General features: G+C 48.8%; 1 protein-coding gene across 2 annotated transcripts in view; it reads left to right on the top strand.

The window, feature by feature from the left end:
• cux1b (cut-like homeobox 1b) overlaps nt 1–12,309 on the top strand; it is a 79,385-nt gene that overhangs the window by 50,372 nt on the left and 16,704 nt on the right. For both annotated transcript variants that reach the window (XM_083636891.1, XM_083636890.1), the window contains exons 9-14: nt 1,634–1,682; nt 3,311–3,415; nt 4,083–4,271; nt 4,556–4,614; nt 5,195–5,237; nt 5,541–5,637. In XM_083636891.1, the coding sequence (XP_083493017.1) occupies nt 1,634–1,682; nt 3,311–3,415; nt 4,083–4,271; nt 4,556–4,614; nt 5,195–5,237; nt 5,541–5,637 (542 nt within the window). The remainder of the gene's footprint in view (nt 1–1,633; nt 1,683–3,310; nt 3,416–4,082; nt 4,272–4,555; nt 4,615–5,194; nt 5,238–5,540; nt 5,638–12,309) is intronic.

Below are 12,309 nucleotides of genomic sequence, written 5' to 3'. Positions count from 1 at the left end.
TCAGTAGGCTGTCCTGTGTTGCATTTTCCCCTCATAGATATTTTCCACATCTCTATCAGTGTGGACAAATGATAGGTAAATCTATCAGCCATAAAATAAGTTTTCCCAAGTCAATAAGAGGGCTATTATGGGGACTGAAACAAAGTGGCCTTCGGGCGTTTTTAACGTTCCCCCTCACCTCTGCCCCCTGAAGGGCTATGTGTGAACTGTAGGCAGGTAACAATATACCGGTACTGTCTTACTGCGATATCGAGCCCACAATATGTTGCACAGCATGCATGGACCCCTTGTGCAAGCATGCTGATATTACTGGTAGTTTCAATTTGAGTTCAAATACATTTTTCTTCAAGGCAAAACGGGGCATAGTACGTTTACAAGAGGGGGGTGGTTGTACCGTGAAATACCGTATACCGTGATATTTTGGTAGATACCGTACCACACTGTATCGTACTGTGAAGTGAAATGTCATATTGTTACATCCCTAGTGAACTGTGAAGTGTGTGTGAGGGCTTTTATTGTGAAGGGCTGTGCGTGAAGTGTGTGTTGGGATTTTATTGTGAAGGGCTGTGTGTGAAGTGTGTGTCGGGCTTTTATTGTGAAGGACTGTGTGTGAAGTGTGTGTCGGGCCTTTATTGTCAAGGACTGTGTGTGAAGTGTGTGTCGGGCCTTTATTGTGATGGACTGTGTGCGAAGTGTGTGTGTTGCCCTTTTATTGTGAAAGGCTGTGTGAAGTGTGTGTTGGCCTTTTATTGTGAAGGCCTGATGTGAAGTGTGTGTCGAACTTTTATTGTGAAGGGCTGTGTGTGTTCGCATGCTCAATTCCTCTCGGGCATTGTGGCTATTTGTACAGGTTATATTGTAGTTCAGTGTCCTGTGTTGCCTCCTCCCTCATCGTTATCTCCACATCTCTCTATCAGTCTGTGCAGACAAATGATAGGTAGATAATCTATCAGCCATCAAAGAGGGTTATTAAACTATTTTGCCCATGTCCAATAAGAGGGGTATTATGGGGATGTGTGCCTGCTCTCTGACCTCCAGCGAGTGAGAGGTGAAACATGGCCCCCATCCAGACCATTAGTCAGACACAATCACACAGCTTCATAGCAGATTAGTCTGTGTAGTAGGACTTAGAGCTCTATTAGTGTAATCCCTCTGTTTTAGTGTGGCCTGGGTTTAGGAGCTTACATGTGTGCGCACACACACACACACATGTACACACACGCACACACGCACGCACACACACACACGCACACGTAAATACATGTATGCACGCACGCGCACACACACACACACTCACACACACACACACGCACACTTAAATACATGTATGCACGCACACATACAAGCTGCTTGGGTTATAGAGTTCACAATCAATGGATTAAGGTGAAATTTAGACAGCAGCTTAATGGACACGACATTGGCATAATGTGTACTCTAGGAGCGCACACACACACACACACACACACACACACACACACACACACACACACACACACACTTTGAGAATCGTCCACATTTACATCTTCCCCGTTACTGATTTGTGTGCTGTACTTTAGTCTGTGTCTGTTAAGCATTGCCACATCCAGTATCCACCCTCTCTGTCTGTGTAGTCAAATGTGCGTTTCCTCCTCAGGGCCGATGAGATTGAGATGGTGATGACAGACCTGGAAAGAGCCAATCAGGTAACGCCCTGCCACCACTCACAGTCCTCCCTGTGCGCTTTAACACGGCATCGTGCAGACTTCATCATCACGTTTGGCTTTAGCCAAGTCTTACGGTTAATATTGCTGTGGGGGTTTTTTTTAACTAAGAAAGCAGTGAAACTGTGTTCTTTGGCCATACATATAGTGGGAGAGATTCATTATTCATTATTCACAAATATATATACTGGTACAGGCTGGTTAAATTGAAATATTGTTATCCGTCCAGAGAATCAGGGAAGTATAATAGCTTAGCTTGCATGAACAAAGAATGCATTGATTATCATTGTCAGGGCTATTAGCTTCACATGTTCCATTAGACACCTACTCACCCTCTCCAGCTGAACTAGCCCCTCCCCCCCACCCACCACCTCCAGTGCGCCCCCTGCCCTTGAGTTGTAAATATTCCTGTGGTATCTGGTAATGTCATTGTTGTTAACTTTCATTATTAGCCCAACAGTATGATTTGTGGCTGAAGGGATAGCATAGGCATGTAATGTTAATGTAGGCCTAGAGGTTAGTGCTCCGACTATAATGCCACACACACACACACACACACACACACACACACACACACACACACACACACACACACACACACACCCACACACACACACACGCTCTATTCACACTTCTGATTTGAGGTTTACAGAGGATGACAGCATGGCCTCCAGCTTAGTCACAGACTTTTATATGCTTTTATAAGGAGAAAATGGAAAACAGGATTTTTTCACCCACCCAGTCAATAAGCTCTCTCAATATGGTTGCAATTAGGAACAGTTTGGTATCGGCTCCCCGTAACTCTTAATGATGGCGAGTTGGCGAACGTTCCAGATCGTTCCCAACAGTAGCGTGGCAGTTTGGCTGTGAATATGAAGTGCTGAGTCTCTTCTGAACGCTCCTGCCTTCTTGTTTCATTTTTGATTACATCACATAAAGGAAAAGTCCACACTAAAACAATTTAACAGTAAAAAAAAACAAAAAACAAAAAAACAAACAGATGTTGCCATTATGCACATTAACATTTCTGGGCTCTTTTTGTTGTTTGGTGTTTGTGTTTTTCTTATTCACGCGGATAAGTGGCCGAACCTAGACCACATCGCGTCACGTCAAACTATTTCCAGAGAATGCCGTTTGATAGCAGAAGAACATTTTAAAGCATTTAAATTTGAAACCATCAACAGTAACGGATCAGGTTTTGGTGTCAGTCTCTCAGAATCAAAGAGCAAAGGGGCTTCTTTCCAAAGCAAATTTGTAAGAAATCCATCATGCCGGGCCAGGCAGAGACACCGATTTCTCCACCGACAGCTGCCTCAATAAATCATAATACAACGCAGCCACAAGATGCAATGTTGCTTTCTGAGGCTCGCTATCAGTCTCTCGCTCTCTCTCCACCTACACGTATAACCCGTGGAACTGACATCCCTGCCCGCTTCTCGGGGCTTGTCAAAAGCCGAGGCAGGTTAAGGGAAAGTGTTTGTGTATCAAAGAAGAAATTACAGCACACCAAATAAACTTCTGGAGTGCATCTAACGTCACAAATTGATGATGTATATAACAGTGTGAGAGGGCGGATTGTTACTTTAACCTTTCCTCCTCTCTCCTTCCAGCGGGCAGAAGCGGCTCAGAGGGAGGCGGAGTCACTGAGAGAGCAGCTGTCCATGACTAACCAATCCCTGCAGCTCGCCGGCCAGATCCAGGCCGACCCCGACACGGTAACGCATTGCACCCGTTCACTGATTGACGGGATGGCCGATAAACATTATATTGACTGACTGAGGATCAGCTTTGCTTTGTTTTGCCAGGTCAGCTGCTAGAGAGGATAGGCTCCATTTATTGATCCCTGCATTCGTTGATCTTTAAGATCAGGCATTGGAGTTGCCAATAATGTATCGATTGATCAATCAATACATTATTGGCAACTCCAATGCCTGACCTTAAAGATCAATGAATGCAGCGATGATCAATAAATCGACCTTTAATCAACCTATGACTACTGTTTGTGTGTTCGAGTGGCAAGTTGCCGAGGTGGCACTAGGTGATTGGCTCATTGATTAACTATATTGATGTATTTAACGTGTAGAAACTGATTGGCTGACTTTATTGATCTCCTGGTGGTGGATGGTTGTGATTGGTTGATTGATTACCCCTGATTATTGGTCTATAGGAGCAGGCCTTTGAAATGATCAATGATCCATTGATCAGCTTCCTTATGTCTGGCAGTGGACATAGTGATTGATTGCTGTATTGATTAAGTGAATAGATTTTTTGAGAGCAGGAGCTGGCAGTTGAGATGGTGACTGGCCTGATAAGTACTTGTGTAGCTGGAGTGTAGCTGTTGATTTGCTCACAGGTTAAACTGCTGTCCTGTTTGGCCTATAGGAGCAGGCGGTGGAGGCGGTGTCCCGCACCAGTCTGGAGGCGGAGCTCGGGGCCAAAGAGAGGGAGAGCGCCCAGCTGGTGGAGGACGTCCAGAGACTGCAGGCCAGCCTGACCAAACTCCGAGAGACCACCAGCTCCCAGATCAGCCAGCTGGAGCAGCAGCTCAGCACCAAGACTGCCACTCTCAAGGTAACACGGCTAACGGAACATGCAGCCATTTTGTTTTCAAGGATTTCAGTTATTTTTGGACACTTGACCATGGCCATGAATTTCTATCAGGACATGGTTTTTCCTGCCTTTTTCCTGCTTTGTTGTGTTCCTGGTCACACAGGCAAACACACTGCAATGATCAACATCACTGGACTCATCCTGGGATCCAATAACTGCTTTTATTTACACAATAAACTGCTTTTATTCTCACAAATTATCAGTTCATTTATTAGCACATCATTTCATTTCTATGTCATCCACAGGAACTGGAGGAGAAACTGCAGAAGCAAGCTGACTATGAGGAGGTGAAGAAGGAGTTGAGGTGAGGAGCGCAGGCTGAGATGTGTGTGTGTGTGTGTGTGTGTGTGTGTGTGTGTCCAGCATAGATATTTATATAGTCCTTTTCTAGTCTACCGACCACTCAAAGCGCTTTACAACACATTCCTACATTCACACACACATTCATACGGCGATGGCAGCAGCACCATTGGGAGTATCTTGCCTAGGGCACTTGGACATGCAGAATGGAGGAGCCGGGGATCGAACCACCGACCTTCTGATTGGTGGACGACCCGCTCTGCCTCCTGAGCCACAGCCGCCCCAGATCTATCTAGATCTATTTATTGTATGCGTTTGATGTCTTAATCATGTTAAACAAGAAGCGTGTCCCCGTTTAAGATCTCTAACTCAATTGAGTGCACTTAATAAACATAAAGCTTGTGTGTGTGTGTGTGTGTGTGTGTGTGTGTGTGTGTGTGTCTGTCGCAAACCCCCCTACCCCCCCCCCCCCCCTTCCTCTCCTCTCTTTGTCCTTAAACAGACAGGAATAGAAAGACAGCATACTAAACCTTGGTTCTGTGCTTAGACTTCATGTGGATCATGACATGTTTCTCTCTCCTCAGTATCCTCAAGTCTATGGAGTTTGGGCCTTCCGACTCAGTGCAGGTAATGGCTACAGATAGAATCTCTACACCCGGGTGATGTTTAGTGATACATGAACATGACAGAAGAAATGTTGCAAGAAACAGTAGCAATATTGATGACAACCACTTTAACCAAAATGTGCTCATTAAACCATGCAAAGACACTATTCAGTACATTCAAAAAGTAATTTAAAAAACATCGTTGTACAGATTGAAAAGTGCACGTGAACATGTCGAGGGAGAGCCAGGAGCAAAGTTAATTTGAAAAGTCAAATTTTTTATTTCTCTTCCATTTCTGCGCCTGTCCCCTCCGTCACTCCGTCAGGACTCATCCAAGCCCCTGGAGGTGCTGCTGCTGCAGAAGAACCGGAGTCTTCAATCTGAGAGCGCCTCTCTGCGCATCGCCAACACTGAGCTGAGTGGTAAGTCTGCCTCCGCTCTACGGCTATAATGGCCAGGGTTAAGTAACCATGGTCAGACCGCAAAACCTGAACTCGGACAACAAAAAAGAATGACCGCCGAAAGAATGACCGCAGAAGTTGAGTCCTTCATCCATGGTTGGCTACAGGAAGGCCGGACTGCAGGTAAGGCTGCGGGGACAGAGCTATGCACAGATCAGAGCAAGGTAGTGAATCGAAGAATACGCGCAGCGGCGCATACATTCTTCTCGTTTTCTCTGAGAATACTTTTCCAAATGGTTTTTGTCTTGTTGAGAGTTTGGCAACTTCAATCGTTTGTTAGTAATTAGTTGAATATGCAGAAGACATACAAAACTTATTTTGATGCAAAGAGTCACATGTTGTTTTAAATTTGAACACACTCCACAGAGGAGAAATGAATGTATCTGTGGTGTCCAAGCAGGAGTTCAACCTGGACAGTAGCAGAGTAGCAGTACATAAAAACGAGGACACCATATTCTGCCCTCTACACCAGTGTTTATGGGGTTGAAATGTCATGTCTCGAGGCTTGAATAGTTGAATAGCTTTGAATTGATTAACATTCAAAGTAAGGGGAGCGTGCTGTCTAACTCAATCATGTAAAATCTCCAACTGCTTATGCATTAGAATAATATTTCTCCCAGTGCTCAATTGCCTGCTTATCATCAGGATCGTTTTCCAGTGGGATCCAGGTTGAGAAATTATACTTTATATTTATTTTGGTGAAAGTAAAAATGATTACTCTTAAATACTTGGGGGGGGGGGGGGGAAGTAGTGACGTTAGGCCTTTACTCAGAGTCAACAGAGCTGTACAGTCTCTATTTATGGTGACATGCATCTGTGTTTTTCCATCTGGAAACTTTTTCCCCCTTTTTTGGTTTCTTTTTTTTCTCCAAATGAATTTATTGCTCTATTTGTTATTTTTCATGGATGTGATTTTTAATGAACCGACGTCTTTGGTAAAGCAACATCTGCAATGGAGCGATGCAGTGGCTAGCAACACACTGTGGAGGGCAGCATGGAGAGGACTCGCATGATGTATTGGTTATCTGTGGACAATCATCATTTGCTCTGTCCAATTACTTCCCCTTTGCCTGCCAGAGAGACTGAGCCGCGGGCAAAGCTACACTGCCTGAGCAGTACAGTGTCAATTGTCTTTTCCCCCCTTCTTCTTCTTCCAGGCTGCTTACAAGAAAGGTACAAATCACAAATGCATGGGCATATTGTCTCTGGGGGGGGTTAGCAAAAAAAAAAAAACGGAGAGCAAAACGTTAATTAATTTGGAAAAGACCTTTGATTAAGATCTCTTTTTCAAGTTTTATTTTTCTCTTTTCGGAAACCCCCCCTTTTTTTTGTTGACTCCCCCATAATGCATGGTGTGTTTGACCTTTCTTGTAGGGTCAGCCGGGCGGAAAGGGACAGACGTGTCCACACCCAAGGAGGAGGCCATGCCCAGCGACCCCTCTTCTTCGCCCCCTCCTCCTCTTCCCTCTCTCCCCTCCTCCTCCCACCTGCCCATGTCTCGCTCTTACACGGATTCCATCAACACCACCACCACCTCCACCAGCAGCAGCAGTGAAACATACCCTTTCACTCCTACGGGCATTGGACAGGACTTCTACTCCCCTGCCTTTCCTCTGGTGGGCGGCAAGATGGCCCTCAGTTCCCTGCTACAGCGCCAGCTGCTGCAGACCTTCTACTCCAAAGCCCTGCAGGAGTCGTCAGGGATCCCGGGCGGGGCGCTGCTGTTCGCCCCCTTCACCCCGACCCTCGGCTCCATCCCCACCTCCACCCCCGGCTCTGGGTCCATCCCTCTGGCGGCCAGCAGCCCCCAGCCGCCTCCGGCCAGCCCGGACATGGCCATGCTTAACGGGAGCAGCACGGCCGGCAGCGCCCCCTCCCCTTCCCCCAGCCACTCCGACGCCACCACCGGCAGCGTTCTGGACGGGGAGGACATGGACACGTCCGAGATCGCCCGGCAGGTGAAAGAGCAGCTGATCAAGCACAACATCGGTCAGCGCGTGTTCGGCCACTACGTGCTGGGCCTCTCCCAGGGCTCGGTCAGCGAGATCCTGGCCCGGCCCAAACCCTGGAGCAAGCTGACCATCCGGGGGAAGGAGCCCTTCCACAAGATGAGGCAGTTCCTCGCCGACGAGCAGAACATCCTCGCGCTGCGCAGCATCCAGGGACGACAGAGAGGTGAGTCTTGCGTGTCTTAATGTGCTTCTAGCGTGCGTGTCTTGTGTGTTGTATGCGCGTGAGTGGACATGTGAGTGAAGCCCTGCACAGAGACATCGATTCGCTTGTCAATATTATGGACAAGCTTTTTATTTTTCGTTCTCCCTCCCGACTCCCATCCTGTGCCACACCTGTGTGTTTTGAGTGAGTTCCTAGTCATGCACTGACCCCGAGAGCAAGCATTGGTCAATACAGAAACCTTTCACAGATCAATAGTATCGATTGGTGGGAACTGGGAGGAAGGCGGGGTTACTGTTATCTACGGGTAGATTCGATTAGCGGGGGCCTGCTTTCGTTAACGCATCAGGACATTTCTGATTGAAGGAGGTCTCACTCCATAAACATAGCATAGTCCACCACCTAGACATAGTGTGTGTGTGTGTGTGTGTGGAAAAGAAATGAAGGCTACTTTTAGCATGGCTCCGTTTGTTAACTTGTAAACCATATACAGTATGCCACACATCTCTATCTTTGCGGCGGCTCACCGAGTCATGTTACAGAGCACAGTAGGGCGCCCAGTAGTCTAGCTGGAGAAGAAAAACACACAAGTGCTGTAACCTAGTGTGTGTTACATTGTTTTTAACAGAGGGCTCAGGCCAGCCCCAGCTTAGCCGAGTGTTTCAGGATGTTCCGAAGCGGAGAGCCTTCTCTGATACAGCCTCGCACACAGGTCTGTCCCCTCCCGTTCACACACAGAGATCCCAGCACGTTGTGTCTGTGTGGCATGTTTGTGTTGGGGTGTGTGCATTGTATCTACCACGCGTGCGTGCGTGCGCCTGTGTCTTTGTGCGTGCGTGTGTTTTGCGTTATTAATCTGCGGGCAGGCATACAGTGAGACATGTGTCTTGAAGGTAACCACATAGTTACACAGTTCCAGTGACTTGCGTCAAAGGCAAGCCGGCATGTGTATTTAGGGAGTTTATTGGTAGTTGTTATTGTGCGGGGAGCGTTTACTGTACGAGCCCTGCAGCACGTGTGCATGTGTGAACTCCAGAAAGGGCCCGGAGAGAAATGACGGCGCTCCCTCCTCTCCAGTCTAGTAGCTTCAAAGCTCCAGTGGTGGGAATGTTGTTCCTTGTGCTGCTGTGCAACGTTTTAATTATTTGGCGTCCTCTGTTTTCTGCTTGGTTATATATGTATTTATATATATCTTTATATGTTTTAATCTGACCAGGTTGTGTTCTCTCCTCCCACACTCCCTCTTCCCATCTGCCTTCCAGGTAACATCACCGCTCGCATCCGCACCCCTGAGGCCAGCTCGGACGAGGCCATCAAGTCCATCCTGGAGCAGGCCAAACGAGAGCTGCAGGTGCAGAAAGCCGGTGAGTCGTCGTTGTGTCAGCTTCGAAAGTGTCAAAACTATAGACCCTTTTCGCAGGGGCCTATTTTGTCTCGAAAAAGGCACACTTCTGGAAACCCTCATTAGTGTTTTGCTTGCACCTGTGTTTACCCTGCCTTTTCGACACATAGTGGCCCCCGTGAAAAGGGTCTATAGAAGATGAACGTTTTTGGCCGTGTTTGTGTCAGTGTCTTCTGTGACAGTTCTTTCCCCTCTCCCTCAACAGACTTGTCCCATGCTCCCTCCTCATACGGGGGGCTGAAAGGAGGTGGTGGCGGCGGAGGCGGAGGAGGGGGCGGAGGAGGCGGCAGCGGTTCGGACGAGGCGATCCGCTCCATCTTAGAGCAGGCCCGCAGAGAGATGGAGGCCCAGCAGGCGGTGCTGGAACCCATGCTCAAAGCCTCGTCTTCCTCGTCTTCCTCCTCGCTGTCTCATCGGGACTTCCTGGGCTCTCCGCTCACCGCTCCCCTCCCCCCGTACAACCCGTTGGCCCTGTCCCTCAAGAAGCCTCACAGTTCCCTCCTGTCCTCCCCCTCGTCCCCGTGTCCCATCCTCGACTACAGCACCAGCGTGAAGAGAGAGGGCAGGGCTTCTCTCGGCATGGACATGTCCACAGACGGTGCTCTCAGGCTGGGCAGGAGCTCCGAGGGCTCGGCCCGCTCCGGGAGCGGGGGAGGAGGCGGCGGCCTGGGTCACTGGAGAGAGCAGTGGTGGAGCAACATGCACACAGACCCCCGCAGAACAATAATGCCCACCCAGTCAGCAGAGGAGAACCACACCCAGGAGGACTCCAAAGAGGTGAGGAGGGGGCGTGGCAAATGGGGGAAAAGGGGGGTTGGACTTCATTAGAATGAAAACAAATCCACTTTAGTGTGGGAAAACTAATACTTGTCTGCGTGTGCACGTGTGTGCATGTCTGTGTGTGTGCGCGTTCGTGGTGTGTGTGTGTGTGTGTGTGTGTGTGTGTGTGCGCGCGTGTGTGTGCGCGTGTGTGCGTGCGTGTATTTCATCTACCCCCTATAAAGTTGTCTCTGCTGTTTATATGATATCATTCTATTTTTAGAAGCTGCGTGTCTGACTCCATACTCTCTTGGTGTGTGTTTCAGGGAATATTGATTGATAGTCTGTCTCGACACAAACCGTGGAGCAAGTTGAACCAGAGGAGCAGAGAGCCCTACCTCCGCATGCAGCTGTGGCTCAATGGAGACCAGGGCCAGAACACACACACCCAGCCAGCCCAGAACCAAGGTAAAGAAATAACACCTACACACACACACACACACACACACACACACACACACACACACACACACACACACACGACACAACCATACATAGACGTTATAATAACCATGCGCCTTGGGCTAGACCAGAGCATTGCTTTGTATGCATGATTATAGCTAGTGGCTAGTTGCTACTGTCAGCCTGTCACTCTCCCCCCTTCCCCCTCCCACCATTCCCCCCTCCCCCCGTCCCCAGTGCTGTGGCAGTGTCAGCCAGCAAGCTGCTGGTTTGTCATGTCATAGACAAGCTAGTGTTGCAGCGCCAGATGGCAGTTATGTGTGTGTGCGTGCGAGTGCGTGTGCGTGTGCATGTGTGTGTGTGTGTGTGTGTCTCTCTCTCTCTTTCTCTCTGGGGGTGTAAACAGCAGCTAATGTACACTGACAGCTCCTCATGACTGCTCTCTTCCAGCCTGCTGCGCTGCACAACAGTGCCACACAGACAGAGACAGGGACAAGAAGGAATAGGAGGAGGAAGCCAAAAAAGCTTCAAAGTGAAAACTTAAGCGCCCTCCGCTGTTTGTTTCATAGCAATTGAAGCTAGTCGATGTAATCTGAAGCCCGATGGGGGAAATGGGGACTTGGTTTGTAGACCTAAGCAGTGTGTTTGCTAAGCTGTTGTTGTTGATCTTTCTGACCGCGTCTTCTCCTCCTCCTCTAGCAGAGGGTACCCCCAAGACGTCGGCAAGCTGCAGCCCCGCTCCAGAGTCCCCCCTCAGTTCGGCGGAGGAGTCCGTCAACGGTCTGGCAGTAGATCCGCTCGCTCCGCACTCCTCCAGTCTCAAAGCTCCCTCTGAAGAGCCCTCAGGTGGGGAGTCGCAGCCCGGCACCCCCCTGCCTCTCCCTGCTCTCCCTGGTCCCCACACGGGCCTCAGCATTCAGGAGATGGTGGCCGTGTCCGCAGAGTTAGACACTTATGTCATCACCAAGAAGGTTAAGGAGGTGCTGACTGACAACAACCTTGGTGAGGAATCCAGGTTTTATCTGTTGAGTTCTGCTCTCCTGCTGTGTTTCTGCTGCCGGCTCTGTGCATTTCCGTTTGCTTTTCCCCTCTTCCCTCCCCTCCTTGCTGTGCTTTTGGCAATTTTTCAGTTGTTGAACCAGTGCTCTCTGGACTGACCTTCTCACCGCTCCTCCTCCCTCTCCCATCCCAGGTCAGCGTCTGTTCGGGGAGAGCATCCTGGGTCTGACTCAGGGGTCTGTCTCGGACCTGCTGGCCCGGCCCAAACCCTGGCACAAGCTCAGCCTGAAGGGCAGGGAGCCCTTCGTCCGCATGCAGCTCTGGCTCCAGGACCCACACAGTGTGGAGAAGCTCATGGACATGAAACGCCTGGAGAAGAAAGGTGTGTAGTAAAAGCTCAGCAAGCCAAACAAGTACGCTAGTCTGTATATCATCATCACTTTATTAACAGACACATGGTCCAGTATAAAAACAGACCATACGTAAAATCATAACATATACATACCCCAATACATTACATTAAAGAGTTGTACCAATGTGCCCAAACGCTGGACTGGTACCAGGTTGAGACAGCAGCGTGATAATCAAGTTCTGAGACACATTAAGACGACAGATAAACTTGTAGGTCAGATTATGTATGTATGTATAGAGCAGGGGTGTCAAACATACGGCCCGGGGAGCAGAACGGGCCCTCCAAAGGGTCCAATCTGGCCCACATGATGACTTTGCAAAGTGGGAAAATCACACTGAGAAGTCCTTCAATCCAATTTTTCAAGCTCAGGATTTGACATCTAAAATGAATCATGGCAGGTTTGAGGAGCAAGTTACAATATGAAGTA

Source organism: Poromitra crassiceps (assembly GCF_964638095.1).
Source record: "Poromitra crassiceps genome assembly, chromosome: 5".
Taxonomy (NCBI): domain Eukaryota; kingdom Metazoa; phylum Chordata; class Actinopteri; order Beryciformes; family Melamphaidae; genus Poromitra; species Poromitra crassiceps.
This window is presented reverse-complemented; position numbering and strand designations above follow the sequence as displayed.